Source organism: Trichoderma reesei (genome assembly GCF_000167675.1).
Source record: "Trichoderma reesei QM6a unplaced genomic scaffold TRIREscaffold_4, whole genome shotgun sequence".
NCBI lineage: Eukaryota > Fungi > Ascomycota > Sordariomycetes > Hypocreales > Hypocreaceae > Trichoderma > Trichoderma reesei.
Genome location: NW_006711151.1, coordinates 1,103,679 through 1,123,695, shown reverse-complemented (window position 1 = coordinate 1,123,695; position 20,017 = coordinate 1,103,679). Strand labels below are relative to the sequence as shown.

The window sequence follows — 20,017 nt, the reverse complement described above, 5'->3', positions numbered from 1 at the left end:
GCTCCCGACGTTATCTCTCCTTCCAGAACGGCAATCCAAACCGCCCCCACCGTGACCGCTACAGGCAGTTCTGAGAACTCGACCTCCTTTGACTGTGAGATTGAATCCCACTGCTGAACTTAGCCATGCTAGCTTTGCTGACATGAAATCTCCAGCTACGATCCCGGCGGGCCATCTACCTATCCAGCCCGTCATCACTCCAGGATGGGGCGTTGCCGGAGTCATCTTGATTCTCACCGGCCTGGTATACACCCTCGTTGGCATCAAGAATCGCTGGATCAACTGCTTCTTTTCAACCGCCTTCCTCACTTCGCTCGGTATCTCGGTTCTCATCGTCTACATCATGAACATCCCCGTTAGCGAACCCATTCAGGGAGCATATGTCGTGGCCGTCACCTTGTCTAGCTGTGCGCTGGGTGCAGCCTCGCTCATCTTCAAAGACTTGACTGAGGGCCTGGGGTTAACCTTCGGCGGGTTTTGTCTTAGCATGTGGTTCCTATGTTTGGCACCAGGAGGCTTGCTACATGACGCGCTTGGCCGGGCCATTTTCATCTCCTGCTTGTCTGTCGGGCCGTTTGGCTTGTACTTCAGTCGATACACGCGGGACTGGGCCATGATGATCTTGATGTCTTTTGGGGGTGCGACAGTGCTCGTCCTGGGTATCGACTGCTACAGCAGGGCCGGGCTTAAGGAGTTCTGGGCCTATATATGGAATCTTAACGAAGACCTGTTCCCCCCTGGTGCGAACACTTATCCCATCACAAGAGGTATCCGGGTCGAAACCGCGGCCATCGTCATCATTTGCCTGATCGGGGTCATTTCTCAGGTGAAGCTGTGGAAAGTTGTTCGAGAGAAGCGCGAAAGAAAGGCCGCGAGTCTGGCGGAGAGCCGGAGACACCTGGATGAGGAAGATGCGATTGTTGGACGCAACATTGAGGCTCAAGCAGCACGAGAGCGTGTCGAGTGGGAAAAGGTTTACGCGGGCAGGGTCCTGATCAAGAGCAACGACAGTACCGAATCGCACTACTCAAATGGCACCGATGGTGGCAGCAACAGCAAAACCCACCGAAACAGGCATTCCGAATCTCTTCATACAGGCTCCAAGGACAATTGCATCGAGTTGACCGACCTTTCCGACTCCAGCGTAGCGCAGACTCGAGCTGATGAGCTCATTCATTTCGAGATGGTCAAGGGGGGAAAAGTCACGGTGCGGGTGGCCACGGATGAAGTGATCGAGATACCAAACAATTACGAACATGACGCGACCGACGAGAAAATAGATCACATCCCAGAATCAGACGTGTCAAGGCATGATGACGAATCGGCTTCACCACAAAATGAGGCCAACAGCAAGCGCAACTCCCAAAGGGGTTCGGAAGCGCGTCGCAACTCTCGACAAAAACATGTCACCACAGTCCCCGAAGTTGTGCCTCTGCCTTTCAAGGTGCCAACAGAAGACGATCTGAAATCAATTGGTGACCGGTCGTCTGTCGCAACCTTTGCCGACGATGAACCAATTGTGTCTGCGAGTCTGCCGCGAGATTCGCTGGTCAAAAGGGTCTCCCAAAGCTCAGTCACGCTTCTCAGAAGTTTGTCTCAACAGAAAGCGAAGAACGTTTCCTCTGATCCTCAGCCGATGGGCGGCGAAAGCTCCGAGGAATTGGTTGATCCGGAATTCACTGTCGAGGACGATGCGCGATCGTCTATTGCGGCCACTGTCGACTATGATAGCTCCAATGATGATTTGCAGAGCTCCATCATTGGTAGTCACGATCGAAAGAGCTTTGAGATTAATGCAGAACTAGCGGAAGTCGAGGAAGCCCCGGACTCCAAGCAGGTGGATGAAGCTCTTGATGAGACCAACGATGGCAGGATACACGACGACGTGTCTAAGGAACATGCTATTCAGGATGTGCTGGCTGAATCAACGTCAGGCCCGAACAAAGCTGGTTCTGTATTAGACGGAATAAACGACGAACATCAAGCAAAAGGTGCAGTTCAAGAGGCTGAGACAGACAGCACAGTCGAGGATGAGAAAGTTTCTGTGGCTCGTGAGCCGGAGTCCACAGCCGATGCAAGCAATGCAGTAGGGACGAGGCGTTTGGAGCCCACCGACAAGGCGACATCTCTGTCTTCAGCGACGTCAAACGTTGCGAGTCTGACCAAGGATCGACTGCCTGAATCCCTATCCAGAGTCGCTCTCTCGTATAGGACGAATGAGTGGACCAAGCATCTCAGCCATGCGGATACTCCTGAGCCTGAAGCCATCCTGATTGAGCCGTATGCATCAGAAAATGATGTCGTCGAATCACCCAGATATGTCGACGTTGAGGATCTTCAAAAGACTGCCACCGGCAATGCCATCCCTCCATCCACCTCCACAAAATCAGCAGCAAATATGGGACGCATCTCCTCAGGCTTCGCACCAATTGCCGAAGAGCAGGATAGATCGCGGGGCACCGACGTACCATATCCTGCAGAAGCCATGCAGCAGGACAGTTTCCAGTTGAACTCGACGCCTTCCCGACCAATGGGGCAACGTGTTGTTTCTTTTTCCAACCCTTATACCCTCCTTGGCCAGAGAGAATCGGTCCTGCGGAGTAGATCGCAGGGCAATCTTGTTTCTCACTTTGCTGAGATGCCCGTTGACACACACGGGTCCGTCGGAGACGCAGACTCTCTTTATAACTACCCGGCGTACAATCGAGCAATCAGTCCCGACCCTGACGACCTCCCTCTTAACCGACGGAGAGAAATGCTACGCCAGAGTAGCATGACGCTTTTACCTGTTTCAAACTTACCGCCTTCCAATTTCCGTCTGAACCGCTCAAGTAGTGGTATTGAGGTTGCCGGCAATACCCAGTTCAACTCGCATCAGCCCAAGAGAGAATCCTCAGTCTCGTTGGTCGCCCGGGAGACGAAGCTGGCCAACTTTAGACAGTCGATAGCCCATGACCTTCAAGCGACGACCCCCGGTGTGCCCCCCAACATGGGACGCGAGACGCCGTTCGCATCGACGGCTACGCTTCTTGATGATATGAACACACAGCGCACCGTCTTGATAGAGAAGAGGGAAGCTGAGCGGCAGAAGAGAGAGATGCAGAAGCGAGAAAAAGAATGGCACGATCGCATGTTTGACAGCCGCATGCGGAGCGGGGACCTACTGGAAGCCCATCGCGAGGTCATACGGAAGATGCAGAGCTCCGCGAGAGATGCGTGAATGATTGAGGAAATCCATGTCGTCAAGGACATACGAGGTAGCCAAACAGCGAGCCCACGCCTCAGTCATGTTTTTCTACTTTTTTTTCGTTCGATAGCGTCGTTACCGAGAAGGGGTAATGCCAGCGATACCAAATTTCTGTTGATTTGTTTTTGAACTTGAGACATACCTTAGCTAGCTAGGTAGTGACGTTGTTTATAGATGGAAGCTCAACTTGGCCTACGGGGAGCGACTTAATGCAGCATGGTATATGATAGTGTTGCATGAAAAGCGGATCAAGGACAATGTTTCAGTGAAAGATTAAGAACCGAAATATATATGCCGGCATAGGTAGAGTTTGATGCAGTACTATCTATTGCTTTCTAATACTAAGTCTGTCGATAGCGACCCTGCTCTTGTATGCTGGCTTCTGGCCTCACGGCCTGCAACTGATTACGGAAGAGCAATGGGCGACGACATGGCTCAGGCCGCATTGGGGTCCTATAGAGTATACCTTATAACCGAGTAAATCAAAAGCTGGCTATGTCGTAAACTCGCCGAAAAGAACAACATCACGTCAATAGAAAATGACGTCGAAAGGCTTGCTTAACAAGAGTGCCCTCCTTCGAAACAGAACTGAACCGACTTCTCATCCCACTCATAGATTGTAGGGCAACAAGGACAGCATAACTAATGCTGGCTTTGCCCAACAATTTGATCCGAAGAAGAGTTGGGCAACAGCACCGGAGGAAGAGTCGCAATGGCAGAATCGTGGGTTTCGATCTGGGAGCTGTCATGGCCATTATTATGTTGCCTTGACGTCGAAGCGGAGGTTGCCACTGTTGAAGAGGGGGGGATAAATAGCTGAGCTTCCTCATCGAACCAGGTGGAATGGCGACGGGCTGGCTGGTGGCTTAGCGGTTCCAGCGGTGTGGAAGAAACAGTTTCTTTGGGGAGCTTGAAGAGGGAGATGCTGAAGGGGAGGGAGAAGTTGAGGCGGGTGCGGAAGAGAAAGGGGTTGCGGTTAGGGAGCTGGACAGGGACGTCTCTGTTGTGGATGGGGAGAGTGATGGCCGTGAGGGGCTGGTGAAGGGTTGAGGTTGCGGATTGCTGGATGGAGAGAGTGTTGCCTTTGGAGGATCTGCGAGTTGGTTTTGTTAGCACAGGTATGTCTTTTGTTTCTATTGGGGTCTACCGGTGGGATAAAGAGAGCTGGAACATACCTTGATGACGTCGTGAAGTTGCTCGAGCCGCCGTTGGAGGATGAGGCCATTGCTCTCGAGTCCGGGTTATACTCCTCATGAAGTCGCGGAAACAACTTCCCCAAGCCGACAGATAAAAGAACAACGCGATAGCAGTTCATCGCATCCTTTGTCATTCCAAAGAAGACAAAGATAGGAACGGCGGTGACAATTGGGATATAGCAGATGTTCATGTACGCCCACGAGATGTTGGTGCTAGGCAAGTAGACGACGGCGTTCCAGGGGATGTCTCCGGGCCCGTGGTTGTGGATGGCGTGGAAGTCAAAGGGCTGCAGGGGGTGGACGAGGATGATGTTGAGGACGGCCAGGGCGAGGACGATGGGCAGGAAGGGGGTGAGGATGGAGATGACCATGAGGTAGAGGCGGCGGCGGGCGCGCTGGCTGCGGGACTGGGCGAGGCGGTTGCCGGAGAGGGCGGACTGGGTTGTTTTTGTGACTTGGCGGAAGCGGATATATATGAGGACTGTGTGTGTGGGAGGAAGGGAGTGTGAAATTAGCGGATGAGACTTGTTGAAGCTTTTGACGGTTCTTTGGTGGTCGTGACGGGCTGTGTGTGATTGCATGTGTGATACTTTGGGTTAAGATTCTAGGAGTACTTACTTGCATAGCCAGCCGTTGCAAGAGAGATGAGTGCCGGCGGGAGAATCACAAAGACAATGAATGGCCAGGTAGGGGCGTTCAGCCAGGAACAGCCAATCAAGGTGCCAATGTAGTATCGCTGCTGTGTAAGAGGATACGTCCAGGCAACCTGCAGCAGCGGCTGCGGAAAGACAATGAGGGCCTGGACCAGGTTCCGACGGCGCCTCTCCCTGCGTGTAAGCGGGTTGGCCCTGAGGTTGCCGACCTGGAGGGCGAGGTTGCGCATGATGGCCAGCAGGCAGGTGGAATAGAGGCCGATGGACAGGTTGTGCACGTAGGGGTCGATGTCGCACAGGCCGTAGCCGGGCCACCAGGACTGCAGGTCGTCGTTGCGCCAGAGGAGGGAGTTGACGACGGTGCGCAGGTTCTGGACCTCGATGTTGAGGATGAAGAGGGCGGCGGCGAGCTCGCCGTTGCGGTAGAGGAGGCGCAGGGGCACGAGGCAGACGAGGTTGGCGAGGATGCTGAAGAGGACGCGGCAGATGAGGTTGGCTGTGAGGGAAGGGGTTGTGTAAGGGGGAGGAGTCGGGTCGCCGGCCCAGATGGAGGGGACGTCTCGGGAGACGTGCTGGAGGAGAGAGTCCATTTCAAAGGGGGGGGTTGGTATCGTGAGTTTGGGCTGGTGGTGTAGTACAAAGAAGAGATGATGGCGGTGATGCTCTGGAAAGATGTTTGTGTGATGCACAGGGAGAAGAAGAAAGACGTATAGCAACTGGGAACAAGGAGATGAAGAAGAAGAAGAAGAAGAAGAGCAGCTTTGCAAGAAGAAGTGAAGCTCAAGTCCAAAAAATAGGTATTACTGCTGGAGATGAGAAAAGGAAGCTTCACAGAATTGCCATCTATATAGTAGACAATAAACTCAATAAGAAGCAGGACTCAGAACTCGAGGCCGTCTTATTGGAAAAAAGCCCCTTCAATACAACAACAAAAAACAGCCCATCCTTTGCAGGAAGCAAAAAGTGAAGTAAGTCCAATCATCGACCCTGGCAGCTGGCCGGCCAAGATGAGACTATTGCCCGCCAGAGAAAGCAAACTGCAGCGGCAGCCTGCAAAGGGGGCATCTCCACGACCAGGTTTGAGATGCAGCTGCAATTGCAGGACCTGAAGCCATGGAGTCCTGATATCAGCTATGATTTCCCTGTTGTATGTCAGCGCAAATGCAGCAGCCAAGCCATTTGGGAGTACAAGCCTGCAAGAAACACACCAATCAACAGCCAAAAAGACTCGAAGAAAATGCAGAAAAAAAAAAGGGAAGAACAGTGATATTACAAAAATACATCTTGGTGATGCCGATAAGAGGAGAGCTGGAGCTGCATGAAGCATCGCGAGGGCGATCCACTCGCAGCTGGCAGGTTGTCCTTGGAAGTTTGCGTAGGTGCAGTTTATGTTTCCTGAGAGGCGTCTATTGACGGCCGCATTGAGCGTCTATTGACAACCGAATCGGGAAATGCCCGTGCGCGGGATCCCGCACCTTCAGCGGCTGCGGCTCCGGGATCTTGGTTGGAATTTGGACTCTGGCCGGCTGTGGCTTCAAGTGCCGGTACGGATTTGGACGGTTTGGGGGCATGGTGTGGCAATGGGTTTAGTGAGGCGACAAGGGTATGATGAGGCGAGGGAGGAGGCGAGGGATGAGGATGAGGATGAGGCTTGGTTTCTTGGTTGTTGTCGTTTCTATTGTGGTTGTGATACCAGCCTGTCTTGTGATATCGGAGGATTCTTGGCCGAGGAGGTCAGGGCGAGATTGAGGCGCGGCAGCGGGAGAGAATTCCGGTATGGGGGGTGACTCTAGGGGCTGGCTTGAGCCATGATGACCGGAAAGCTGTTGACTGATGCTCATCTTTACGTATCTTCACTATCCTGACCAATATCTGTCGTTAATATGTGGTGTTGTTGCAACACACGACATCCGGCTTACAACTGGCTTCGGTACTTGCCGAGTACCCGCCCGGTGCTGCTAAAATAGCAGATGATGCTAGTCACTTTTCGGTGACCTCGACCAACAACCCGGTCGTGAAGCTGTCTTGCCATGCTCGTCGATCGTCTCGCTTCCCTATAGCGATTCACCCCTTCAGACGCATATTGCCCGCATTAGCTCCATCTCCAGAGCCGGCCACCGGATAAATGTCCCGCCAACGAATCATAGCTCAGAGAGCTTGTGCGTGGGGCGCCCGCAAATGCTCCATCAGCTTTTGACGTCTGACCCCATTCACCAGCACCATCTCAAGCAGAAAGCAAGGGAGGGGACAAACGGAAAAATCAACACCAGACACAACACCACGAACGGCCCTTTTTCCCCCGACAAACAGCCTCTTCGTCAAGCTGCAAGCTTACGCTATCAACCTCTCATACAACAGCCGCATTCTCCCTCAAGCATGTCCTCCTTCCTGCTCCGACGCTCCGTCGCCGCCTCGGCGGGAGCTGCCCGCGCCTTCAGCACCAGCTCGCCTCGCTCCGTCGCCCGCATCACCATCGTCGGCAACCTGGCCGACACGCCCGAGGCCTCGGCCTCCCAGTCGTCGGACAAGGAATACATTAGGTACACGGTGGCGAGCAACAGCGGGAGCAAGGAGAACCGCCAGACGAGCTGGTTCCGCGTCACGAGCTTTGTGGATGGGCCGCGCAAGGACTTCCTGCTGAGCTTGCCCAAGGGGTATGTTGTCGCTGGCGAATGATTGGCCGTCTTGTTATTGCCAGGAGAGTGGAATTTTGCTGACGTTTGAATGGTGTGCTCCTATAGCACGCTGGTCTATGTCGAGGGTGATGCGTCCATCTCCTCTTACACGGATTCTAGCAACTCAGTCCGACACGGCCTCAACATTGTTCAGCGTAAGCGCCTCCTCTACCTCCAAAGCTCGATCTTCTTTTTTTTTTCTTTTCTTTTTGTACACGCACAACAGCTTGCTGACTTGGAGTAAACATGATACAGGCAGCATTGAGGTCCTGAAGCGCCCTTCGCTCCCTGAGCAGGGCGAGTAAACGAGCAGCCGACGCAAAAACTCGGGTCTGGCTCGAAAATTGGTGGGGATATGGAGGGGTGTTTTTGGCGAACCACGAGGCGGGTTGAACGATCTGCCATGTCACTCAATGTGTGATTCTATGTTATAGCGGACAAAACGAACTCTCGGCTCTTCTTCTCTTGTTTAGGTTTTATGCGACGTATGCTCTGAAGCCTTTGCTCTGGAGCATTCATATACCCCCCCAGTGTATGCTTTGTGATGATTGGTCTTGTTGGTGCTTTACTTTGCTTTATTGGTTTTTAAATCTATCGGAATTCTTAAACCAGACTGACGCTGTCCATGCAGCCGTACCCTGCAGCGACACCTCCCTCTTCGCTCTGGTCTCCTTTCGAACGCAGCAGGTAGCCCGCGCCCTCGTTGTGGAGAATCTCGCCTGTGCCTTGATTCCACAGGCAAGTGCCGTAAACGCCCAGCTCGCAAATGATGCCGCCTTCCTCCAGGTGGCCGTTGCGAAGGATAATGTTCGTAACGGGTGGCGGCACGATGAGCTCCATGAGGATGTACGCGCTCCAGTGGGACTCGGGCAGCGTCTTGAGGAACTGCGGGATGGCGCTGCGGTAGATGTTGTTGCCTCCGCCCTCGCGCTGCGGCTTGAGGACGTATGCCTTGCAGAGCTCGGGATCGAGCGCCTTCTTGCGCGCTTCGAGGCCGGCCTCGGAGGTGTCCATGGGGTAGATGTTGGTGAAGGTCTTCCAGAGCTCGGCTGCGGCGGGGGTCTCGTCGTTGATGAACTTGCCGAGGACGGAGGGCGCGGAGGAGGATCGGGGGGTGGCCAGTACTTGCTGGACCTTCTTCGTGCCGGCGAGCTGGGTGAGGATGCTGGGGCACTTGATCGCGTTGGACCGCTCTAGGTGATATCGGGCGTCCCAGGCCTTCTGATCGGGGTAGTCGTTGGTGTGGTAGCCGGAACGCATGTAGATGACGGCTACTTCAAAGATCTTGGACGGATCGCGGGGGAGGTGGTAGAGGAGCTGGCGTTTGGGTGTGTCGGCGAGGGTGGTGTGCTTGAAGATGTCTCCAATGGCCAGTCTAAAGACTGGTATCGTCGGTGAAGACTGGGTGACTTGGTATTCCAGGTGGCGCTGGTCAAAGATGTTGCGCTCGCCGCCCTGGACCAGGAAGATGACGCACTTGGCATGTCCTAGGTCGGACTTGGGATACGCGTGGAAAGCGGCTTGGATGCCGCCAGCAAGGCCGGAGATGCTTTGGTTGTCGGGGAGAGTGAGGGAGTTGGGTGGCAGGGCATTGTGGAGTAAGGGGTACTCGGTAGCTGCGAGGAATCTACGAACGGCACTTATGAGTTTCCTGTGTTTATCAACTCAAAGATGAGATGGCATTGGACTGACTTGTGTAGTTTTGAGGTGTAAGCTGAGAGGCCGCCGAAGGATGCGGCGATGGTGTTGAACTCAACCTGCTTGACCTGGACCGAGGGGGGTGAGGTTGACGTGTCCTGGTGAACCATGTAGTCTGACCTGAACAGGCCCAGGGATAAAGGCTAGATAAGAGTCACGGATGGTGAATAACATGTCCATAAGTTTGTGTGACATTGTGAGTTGCTCTCATATATACCTGTGTGTAGCCCTCAGCCTTGACTCTCAGGTGAACCTCCCACAAGTTGCGGATGAACTCGTCACCATCAATCACCCTGAACCAAACCAAAGTCAGCCCAGACGAATCCATGCATAAGAATTGAAGTCAGTCACCACTTACTCCTTGACGGTCTGCTCGAGAAATGCCTCGTCCCGGCTCACGGCCGCATAGAGCTCGTTGTAAGTCTGCTGCACGGCCTGGCCCTGGGCGAAACACTCCTTGGGGAACGGGCTGGGAAACAGCGTGACGGGGACGTTGATGGCCGTGATGCCGGCGGGATCCGTCTCAGCAGGGACGACTGCGGGAGGCGACCGCACGGCGAGGCCGTTGGCAATGGCCCAGTCCTTGACGACGTCGGCGAGAGCATCTTTTTCGGCCTCGTTGAGTGGTGGGGGGAATGCCCCGCTTGTGAGGGCGGCCATGGGGGTTGAGGGAGCGAGGCGAAGCTGCTGGGACTCGTTTTGTCGTCAAGGGGGTGAAAAAGACTTGTTGGTGACGTGGAAAGTCTGTAGGGTCTTGAGAATTGGCCAACAGTTGTAAAGAGAGGGCGGAGAAGAGGAGATTGCGAGTCGTGATGGGGTTTGTAAGGCGTTTATCAGCTTTGAGAGTGAGGGTAAGGTAGGTGTGTTAGTGCGTGATCCGCTTATTAATTCTCTTCAAGGTCGTCTTGTTACCTTGATAGTCTAACCGTCTTTTTTCTTCTGTCGCCGTGTTTATCATTCAAACCTTCTCGAATTCCACCGAGATCTAGACAAACAAAAATCTGGGCAAACATGAGTCCGGGCTTCTTCCACGGTCCAAGCAGCAGCAGCAGCAACAAAGAAAAACCGCCTTGTCTAGGCGCAGACCAACACCGTGCCCGCCTCCCAACAAGAAGCCCCGCGATCGTGGCCCTCGATCCGCCCTTTCATAGCAGCTAATCACACTGGATTGAAGCCCGATTAGACGCCAATCCCCTGCCAACCACGTTTTGTCTGAGACCCTCGCCGTTACAGTTAGCCGCCATCATGGCCGTTGCCGCTCAGGCGGTTCCGGCAAGTCTGTGGCTGAGAACTTCTCAGCCGGTACATGAACCTACCTACTAGGAGGTAGGTAGGTAGTTGTATCTTTTGCCTTGACGTGCGCTTAAGGCAATAGGTAGGAAACTTGACGATTTGCGTTATTACTGTGTAAGTACTAAGGTAGGCAAAGTAGGCAAATTCAGTTTGCACGTAAGACTGTGGAGAGAAGAGGAATGCAAGACAAACAGATAAAAGAGCAGTGACTGTACCTCGGACGCATTGCCTAGGTCTCCGATACTTGGCAGTTGCCACCAGAGCTAGTCTACAGACCTGTTGCCTCTTGTGCAGGCAGAGTTGAAGCAATCGCGGGTCACGTGAGGGCGTGCTGGTGAATCGCCAACTCTTCCATCGCCAGCCAACGACCAACGCGTCTCGAGTCTGCAGGAAACAGGCCGGACGAAAATAAAAAGAAAAGCAGCAGAAGGACGGCAAAATCTATCGGAGCACTCGGCCGGCGAGTCTGTGCATTTCGTGTGCAGCCTCGCTTCTTCTTCTTCCTTCTTCTCGCCCTTCGAGTTCCGGAGAGGCTCGTTCGCATTTGTTCTCTTGCGTTTCTCTGCTCTTGCATATTCAAATCTTTACGCAGGCCGTTTTGCAGCACGGTTTCCCTCCTCTCCAGGATTCAACTCTTTACCTCTCCTCCATCGGCGATTATCGTTTTCTCTACCTCTCATCATTCTCTCTCGCCTTGAATATTGGCCCTTTCTTGATACCCATTTGCAACTCTTTCGTCTCTCGTTACTCATGCACACCCCGTTTGCCGCTGCAGAAATCCGAGTGAGTGAACTTTTCATTTCTCCATCTCCCCGTCTCGCATCCTACGACAACCAGGAATCATTTCATCCAAGCACTTCCCTACCTTTCCGTGGTTGTCTTGCCCTTACTTTCGTTTTGGAAATGCAGTTACCTCGCCACAACGGTTTTCAGCCTTGCAGAGTTTGACTGGCTAACACATGGCAGTGGATTCATTCACGCCACCTCTGAGTGCGCACAATGCCCAGGGTGGCACAGCGGATCAAGATGACCCGTTCTTGTGGGACACTGAGACTCTCTCAAGGGAGCTCTGCTGCAAGGGCCGACCCTGGCTCAAGCATCCGGATGCTCTCGCCGCGAAGCTGGCCGAGGAAGAGATGGACGGTCGCACGCTGCTTACTTACGACTATCACTTCTCAAAGAAAGAACTGCTGGATGACCTCGGCATAACCACTGCGCGTGGCAAGGCAGGCCTGGCAGAGACCGTCCTCAACTTCCAGGCCAAAAGCAAAGCCTTTCGATCATGGAAGAAGAACATCCTCAGAGACCAGTCCCAGCTCGCATCCGACGATGACGAGAAGGACAAGGATATCAAACACGAGTCATCCCTTGCATCTGTTGCGCCCCAGTATCCGGGCTCAGTGCTGAAGCAAAGTGCCACCCGCAGTCCGGATCGCCACCTATTAGACAGGCCAGGTGAAGCACACCTAGACCCTCATCAGGCAGTTGCATCTGTCGACGGCGTCCCGTTCGAGTCCAATGGAGACTCTCTGATGCCTCTCGCAACCAGCGACACAGATTTCGATCAGAAAGCAGCAGCCTCTGTTAAAGGAACCACATCGCCCCCGCGCGGATCCGGTAGTGACCCAGCGGCTGCCCGAAGTGACGAAGAACGGACGGCTAAACGCAGGCGTCTGGCACCAACGAATCTTAGCACGAAGCCTCTGACTGGCTCGGATACTCGTGCTCTCAAGAGAACCGGTTTCCTGAACCTGGTGGATACAATCAAAGGTCGGAGCGACCGCGGTGGAACTGAGCACGCAGCTGTTCCTCCAGAATATGCCTATCTAGGTGATAAAGGTCGCCATCGGAGAGCCATTTTGTCTCATCTTGCCTCTTTCGATAGCCCTTGGTCAGACCTAGGCGGGGGTGACTTCTCGGTTCACCCTTGGGAGTATATCGTGCCTCCCGGGCAGAGGATTGTCACCAACAGCTTGATGAAACGGTATCTGCGTGGAGTCACACATTCTGATCGATCATCAACTACTTCTAAGGAAACTGACGATGTTCTCGATCTTGATGACCTGCCGGATTCTGTGGACGAAGAGACGCAGCGGGAAATTGACGAGGAAAAGGCAGAGCTGGCTGCAATGGAGCAGGAACTTGCCCGCAATCTGCCCATCGAGCGCGTGGAAGCCGTTCTGAAGGACGAAATGGCCCTCATGAAAACCAAGTGGATCGAAACTAAACTGCCCAAGCACCAACGCAAAGCCTATCAGGTCTGGACGGCTGCCAAGAGAAACCAGAAGACGAATAAACAACAGATATTCAGAGCCCGAAGAGACGCTGAGCATTTCGACAAGCATGTGAAAAAGCTTTATGCCGAGATCATCACCAACACTTGGCAATCAGAACGCGAACTCCGGACGCAAGCCTGCATCATGGAACAGACCTTGAGCAACAAATTCTATAGCACATGGCTGATTGAGCTTCTCGAACAACGGCATGCCCCTCCAAAGCCGTCGGACCTGCCGAAGCCAAAGGCCAAGCGACCAGCTCCAAAGTTACCTCGGCACCCTTTCGGTGACGAGATCTTGACTAGCTCCGACGAAGAAGACTTCATTGTGCCTGATGACGATGGCGACAGCGACGATGTGATCATGCTTGACGATGGAGAGGTTCCTCAAGGCGTTTTTGGCTCCCCGATGCTGCGCCATACTCGTGTCCCAAGTCAAGGACCGTCTGACGCTGAATCTTGCATGAAACTCGACCTCTCGGGCCTAGAGTCACCAGATCAGCTCCGGGATAGCAAGGACACAGCGGTGTATATCGATCTGATCTCCCCTATCAAGCCCGCGGATGACGGGGCTCCTGACTTCAAGGCAACTGAACCGGTGTCATCATCATCATCTGATGTATTTGGAGTGGTGCCACCCATGGATCAGCTGGGGAGCCTGGAAATGATTGGTCAACATCCTCCACAGCACTGGGCGAGGCAAAAGGACCGTTGGAGACTTCTTCTGTGTCTGCTATGGAAACTGCCACAGACTCGTCGCGGATGGGCCCTTCGATTCATGCAGGACAAGACGTCGAGCGATGCCTGGCAGGCTTCAGTACGGCTATACCAGAGGATTCCCTTTGCGCAAGAACTGGACATTGGGAGAGAAGAAAGAGAGACTGTTGCATTTGACATCACAAAGCTCTTCCTGAGCTGCATACAGTGCCGCCAGTACACAGACGTCCGAGTCATGGTGCTGGACAAGAGGGATAACAATAGGATTAAGCGTTCAGAGTCCTTCTTTCCGACTTTCCATGCTTTCATCAGAGAATGGGCGCCTCGATTCCCTAAAAGCAGCCAAATATTCAGGACAGACGCCTTTGATGACGAACTGGGGGTGGATGAGTCTGAAGATAGTCAGCTTAGCTCGACCGAATCCCCCTCCAAGCTGCGCAAGCACGCCGCTCGAGAGATTGTGCAGGACAAGGAAGGAGTTGACCTTCGAGAGCGGGAGAAGAGGCGTGCTCAGGAATTGGAGGCTCGGCGGGTGAAGCTGCGGGCTGCCCTAGCGACCTCGAACGCCATTTCCTCGGATAAGTCTCGACTGATCATCAACGAAACCAAGCAGGATGGACAGTCATTCATCTATGTGAATGAAGAGATTGGAAAACGCATAAAGGACCATCAAATCAATGGCGTCCGGTTTCTATGGAATCAGATCATTGTCGATGCAGAGACGCGTCAGGGCTGTCTGCTTGCTCACACGATGGGCTTAGGAAAGACAATGCAAGTCATCACCTTCCTCGTGGCGGTGCTGGAGGCTGCAAACTCCCACGACGAATCCATACGAGCCCAGATACCGAAGGACCTGAGAAAGTCCCAGACAGTCATCCTTTGTCCGGCCGGTTTGGTTGACAATTGGCTCGACGAGATATTGATGTGGTCGCCTAGAGGCCTTCTCGGCAATGTGGTCAAATATGAGTCGGCTCTGAAAGGGGACGCAATACGCCTGGCCGTCATCAAGGACTGGGAGCGGAATGGCGGTGTTCTAGTCCTGGGGCATACGATGTTCTGGAACTTGGATACGAATGTGCGGCAGATATTGACGGGGGCAGCCAACCTTGTCATCTGCGACGAGGCCCATGCAATGAAGAGCGCCGAATCGCTACTTCATCGAGCCTGCCAAGAGTTTCGCACTAGAAGTCGAATCGCCCTGACTGGCTCCCCGCTCTCGAACAATGTCCAGGAGTACTACTCGATGATCAATTGGGTGGCGCCAAACTTCCTCGGCCCTATCCAGGAATTTCGTGACATCTACGCGACGCCTATCGAGCACGGGCTGTGGAAGGACAGCTCTGGGTATGATAAGCGGAGGGCTCTAAAGCTGCTGGAGGTACTGAAGATGAACGTTGCACCGAAAGTGCAGCGAGCCACCACCCAGGTTGTCAGACACGAGCTGCCCGCCAAGTATGAATTTGTCATCTTTGTCGAGGCAACTCCCCTCCAGAAGCGGCTTTACGACATTTACCTGAATGAGATGGCCTCGACTCTGGAGAATGCCAAGTCAAAAAAGGTAATGAGAGTGATTGGCGCTTCCCAACACCTCGCGCTCATCTGCAACCACCCGCGTTGCTTTAGGCAGAAGGTGGTGGAAGCGTCAAGAGCCTCAGCAGCGCCACAGCCGCGAGGTAGGGGTAGGAAGGACGACGACGAAGACGGCGCGTCGGTTGCCGCGGCAGCTTTTCCCCAGAGCATGATCTCGGCTGTTCTTAAGGAGACGATAGGGGACATTGCCAATCCTACTCTATCGCGAAAGGTCGAGCTTCTCCTGATGATTTTGGACGAAGCACGTGCCGTGAAAGACAAGGTCCTTGTGTTTAGCCACTCGATACTTACCTTAGACTATCTAGGAGAGCTTTTCAAGCAGCAGGGGCGCGCCGTGTGCCGCCTGGACGGTTCAACGGCCGTCGCCAAACGGCAAGAACAGATCAAAGCCTTCAATACCGGCGATTCGGAGATTTATCTCATCTCGACAAGGGCCGGCGGCGTGGGCCTCAACATCTACGGAGCCAATCGCGTCGTCATCTTTGATTTCAGGTGGAATCCGGTATCCGAGCAACAAGCGGTAGGACGAGCTTATCGGTTTGGGCAGGAAAAGACGGTTTACGTCTATCAGTTTGTGACTTCAGGTGCCTTTGAAGAGCAGCTGCAAAACAAGAATGTCTTCAAAATGCAGCTGGCTTCGCGCGTCGTGGACAAGAAGAACCCTGCCATCTTCGCCAGCAAAATCAATGGGCTGCTTCGCCCCATAAGAACAAAGCCGGCCAAGGACCTGAGTCCCTTTGCACACCGGGACAGGATACTAGACAAGCTCATTGAATATGCGCAGCCCCACGGCTTCATCAGGGAAATCATCTCAACAGATACCTTTGAAGAGGAAGATCCGACAAACGAGCTGACAGCCGAGGAACGGAAAGATGCCCAGATACTGCACGATATGGAGAGGCTTAAAAACACTGATCCAGTGAAATATAGGCAGATGCGGGAGCAAAGGGAATGGAACGAACGGATCCGGGCCATGGCCGAGGTTAGCAGATATACTACTAGTACGACCTCTTCGAGTACTTCAAGGGCCATGCAGCAACAACAGCCGTACATACCATCGTCAAGTGCGCCAGCCACTGTCGTTCCAAGCAATGGTTATGCCCATCCCGTGGCACCGAATATGGTCGTTCCGAGCAATGGGGATTCTCGTCCCAGTGCGACGCTACCAAGCACACAGCCGCTGGCACAAACACAGCCAGCCGCTGCCGTGCCATCTGGCTCCCAGGTTAGTAACGTGAGATGCTCTGACGATGAGTCTGTTACTGAGACCTCCCCCCATCAAGCAGCAGGGCACTCCGCAGTTCCCATCTTCAGCCCCGATGCCTATAGCGGGAGCAAACACCTATATCCTGAAGTCTAATGATTGTGTCTTCCAACCGCCGGCAACGCCTGCGAGTATGCAATCAAGGCCAGCAGTACCCACATGGACCTCTGGGCCGCCGATTTCTAGTCAGCCAAACCCTGGACAGTCATATCAAGGACAGCCAATTCCTGGTCTCTCGAGCGCTGGACAGCCCACCTCTGGACACACAACTGCCGGACAGACCACCCCCAGACAGCAAACTCCTAGATCCGAGACTGAGGCGACACTGACTGGCGCGAGTCTTGTTACGTCGCCTAGCGGGAGACCGTCAATCTTCAGTCAACCACGGAGTCAAGCTAAGGACGAGTTCCAGATTGAACTGGCCAAATTGATCGCAGCCCAACCAGTCTTTGCGGGTGATCACCAGGGACTGGCAGAACAGGTCACGGCGGAGATTGCCATGGCCCAGAGGAGACAAGCCATGGGGTTTCTCCCAGACAATGCTCGATGGCGCTTGCTGCTCAGCCATATACAGAAGCATCCGCGGTTTGTGCTTGCGATACTGTTGCGCAACTGCACGCCCGACTACCTGGTCTCAGCGCCAGACGATGAGTTGGAAGCGAGAATTGCCGTTATGAACGACGAGTCGGAGGTCAGTTTTTCGCGCCGGCTGGAGCGGTGCGCTACGCAGCCCGACCCAAGCGTATGTTGATTGCCACCTGTCCTCTACCCGCCATGCTTCTCACCATTCATTCTCCTTTTGACGACGGCCGCATCCAGAACTCCTCTTGACTTCTCTCATCTGTACAGGCAAGATCCGTGCTAATGTTAGCAGAACTTGGACAACATCAATAGGCCGCTGCTTGAGTCCTCAGCCCGAGCTAGCGAAGACGTGCAAGTGATGCGGCGGGCAGCGGAGAAGAGGACGAAACGCCGGTTTCGGCTACCAGCTTGGGGATACGATGCCCTTTCTAAGCTCGACGGCCCAAATCCGAATTCAACAAATCCATGAGAGAAGAAGAGTAATGGCTTGACGACGAGGGAGACTATGAGGAAGATGAAGCGGCTTCATGCTGGCGTTTGCGGCACGGGTGCGGCACGGTGCGGCGTTTGGGCGGCGAAAACTTTTTGCTGGAACAAGGGCGTCTGTTGTTTTCTTCATTTTGACTCTTGTTCTTTTTTTTCGTCTACGTCGGCGCTCGAGGGCGGATGCAAGCAAGATAGATACCCACTGCAGCGTAACGGGGAGTGTGCACGGCCAGGTTGCGGGTGCTGCTTCATATTGCGGCTCGGCTCGTTTCCTATGATATGGGAGGACAATGCGATTTCGCGAGAAGTTTTTTACGAGGTACTGGACGGCATAGGGAGGAGTTTGGGAATATCTCGTCCGTCATTTTTTGGTTCTTTCAAAGGCACGATATCAACAAGACGTAGATAGATGCATGGCGTATAAAGATGCGAAATTTGCTTGATGGGTAACCGAGGCTTCTTGGCGGGATACATGGGGTCCAGAATGGCTAGTCGTACGAAGAAGAATCAGGCCATGAGTGAAGAAACGAGTCATCGTCCATGGTGCTAATTGAGCATTTTGTTCTTTGATACAACAGACATGCTTGACAATGCAGAATTCATAGGTACTATCTATCCAGCAGTAGATTTGGGACAGCAGTGAGCAATTGCAGCCTAGGTCGACGGGTTGGCCGGCGCTGTTGCGAAGAAATAATGGAGACTGAAATGAGAGAGCTCAACTTGTCCCGAGGCTAGACAATGACAAAGAGTCGCACGGCCCTATGTAACTGTACAGTACAGAATGTATTGGTAGTGAGAACCGACGATCCGAGGCGCCAGGGCAGGTATGGGGGAAGAAGAAGGGCAGCCAATGGGGCGAGGAGGAATTGTAAGACGAGTTACCTAGTAGTATCCGAGAGACGCCGAAGAGTGTTGATTGGGGCAGGGGTTGTGAGAGTGTGAGGTGAATTACGTGCATACATGTCACATGTGGGGAAGATTGGTAGAAGTTGAAAGGGTTGAATTGTAGGTAGTTTGAGTGGTGATGATGGTGTGTGTGTGTATGCGTGCGATATTAGTTGTCTGAGTGTAGAGGCAGTTGTTTAAGGGTCTTGGTTAGAGGGCTTTTGGTTAGGTAGGTGAAGGTTCAGGGGATGTATGTACGATGTAGGTATGTAATTCAGAGCATCACGGTTGAGGGATGAAGTTGTTGATGCGTATTGTGGCGTATCCGGAATCAGCTGAAAGGGTCCTAGCGCTTGGTACAGTACAATATAGATATTCTAGGTATTCGGGATCTTTTGGCAAGGGTTATCATATTCTTAATGCACTTGATTGAGAATTGCTCAGGGTCTTTTTCAGGAAGAAGGCGTAGAATAGCAGTCGACGGGCCGCGGAGGTTGAGTCTTGTTGTCCGTAAATAGGTAGGTAACAGCGGTAGGTAGGTAATGCAGTAATAGACGGCAGCTGAGTGGATGGAAATTTGGCGGTTTTTTTGGCAGCTCCCGGCATTCGGGAAGTTTTGGGTCAGGGTTGCTGTAGGTGCTTAATTGGGTGGGGGGCGCTATTGGCGGGCTGAGACACTTTCAAGGTTGTTGACGGGAAGTTGTCAGCGTCTAGGTTTTGGTTGTTTTCAGCGCTGACCCCCCCCCCCCCGAGTTGTCTTTGTGTGTGTGTCAGCATTGTAGGTACTGTGCATTGCGCTGATTATTTGGTGGTTACTATCATTTTGCGTGAATTCGAGTGCTGTTGGAGGCTCAATTGTGTCGATCCGTGCACTCTACTTTGACAGAGGCTGTGCAACGTGCCGTAAACTGTGTACCTACACTGTAACTACCTACTAGTATATGTGCTAGGTACGCAATTATAGTGATGGGAGGTGCAGCACAGATCTGGAAAAGTCGGGGGGGCCTGTGTGTGGGTGTGGCGGAATCCGATCCTCCGCCCATCGTCTTACCAGAAAAAAGTGACTAAACACCAACGGTCTTATTTTTCTTACTCACCACCAATTCTCTCCTCTTAACTCTCCCCATTTCTTCTCTTCCTCCATTCTTCTCTTCAACTGCTGCCACGCTCACCCGCAACATTGGCCCACGAATCAGCACAGAACCCTACCGTCACCCACTGCTGAACCCCCCCTGCTGCAACGCCGTTCGCCGCCATGGACAGCGTCCTGCGTCAATCCAAGGCCATGTGCCCGTTCCTCAAGTCGGCCTCGCCCGCGACTCTGCGTGCCATGTCGACGGCTGCCCGTCCCAAGGCCTCTCTGCCTGCGGCTGGCGCTGCTGCCGCGTCCCCTTGCGGCGGCACCATGTCCAAGCTGCAGCTGTATGCCCACCGCTGCCCCGTCATGGGCAAGGCC

General features: G+C 53.5%; 5 protein-coding genes across 5 annotated transcripts; 3 read left to right on the top strand and 2 right to left on the bottom strand.

Moving 5' to 3' along the window:
* Positions 1-142: 142 nt before the first annotated feature.
* On the top strand, positions 143-787 carry TRIREDRAFT_46127 (uncharacterized protein; the record flags this gene model as incomplete). The annotated part of the gene is made up of 1 exon (XM_006963054.1): positions 143-787. A coding segment is annotated over one exon (645 nt), but the record flags the coding sequence as incomplete, so codon positions are not given.
* A 3,694-nt stretch (positions 788-4,481) lies between these two features.
* Positions 4,482-5,686, bottom strand: TRIREDRAFT_57526 (mating type pheromone G-protein coupled receptor; the record flags this gene model as incomplete). The annotated part of the gene is made up of 2 exons (XM_006963192.1): positions 4,482-4,924; positions 5,062-5,686. Coding segments are annotated over 2 exons (1,068 nt in total), but the record flags the coding sequence as incomplete, so codon positions are not given.
* A 1,676-nt stretch (positions 5,687-7,362) lies between these two features.
* Positions 7,363-8,291, top strand: TRIREDRAFT_75995 (uncharacterized protein). Its single transcript, XM_006963371.1, has 3 exons — positions 7,363-7,750; positions 7,838-7,926; positions 8,027-8,291. The coding sequence occupies exons 1-3, from the start codon at positions 7,473-7,475 to the stop codon at positions 8,074-8,076; spliced, it is 417 nt and encodes a 138-aa protein (XP_006963433.1). The 5' UTR covers positions 7,363-7,472; the 3' UTR covers positions 8,077-8,291.
* An 83-nt stretch (positions 8,292-8,374) lies between these two features.
* On the bottom strand, positions 8,375-10,129 carry TRIREDRAFT_104972 (glutathione synthetase-like protein; the record flags this gene model as incomplete). The annotated part of the gene is made up of 4 exons (XM_006963191.1): positions 8,375-9,398; positions 9,464-9,612; positions 9,687-9,762; positions 9,828-10,129. The coding sequence occupies 4 exons, from the start codon at positions 10,127-10,129 to the stop codon at positions 8,375-8,377; spliced, it is 1,551 nt and encodes a 516-aa protein (XP_006963253.1).
* Positions 10,130-11,721: 1,592 nt separating this feature from the next.
* Positions 11,722-17,659, top strand: TRIREDRAFT_58225 (uncharacterized protein; the record flags this gene model as incomplete). The annotated part of the gene is made up of 5 exons (XM_006963370.1): positions 11,722-12,264; positions 12,331-16,438; positions 16,584-16,698; positions 16,753-17,350; positions 17,483-17,659. The coding sequence occupies 5 exons, from the start codon at positions 11,722-11,724 to the stop codon at positions 17,657-17,659; spliced, it is 5,541 nt and encodes a 1,846-aa protein (XP_006963432.1).
* Between the last annotated feature and the right edge of the window lie 2,358 nt (positions 17,660-20,017).

Coding starts and splice junctions, on each gene's coding strand:
- TRIREDRAFT_75995 (XM_006963371.1), top strand. CDS start 7,473: ATGTCCTCCTTCCTGCTCCGACGCTCCGTCGCCGCCTCGGCGGGAGCT. Junction 7,751..7,837: donor CTGCTGAGCTTGCCCAAGGG/GTATGTTGTCGC, acceptor GTGCTCCTATAG/CACGCTGGTCTATGTCGAGG. Junction 7,927..8,026: donor CGGCCTCAACATTGTTCAGC/GTAAGCGCCTCC, acceptor AACATGATACAG/GCAGCATTGAGGTCCTGAAG.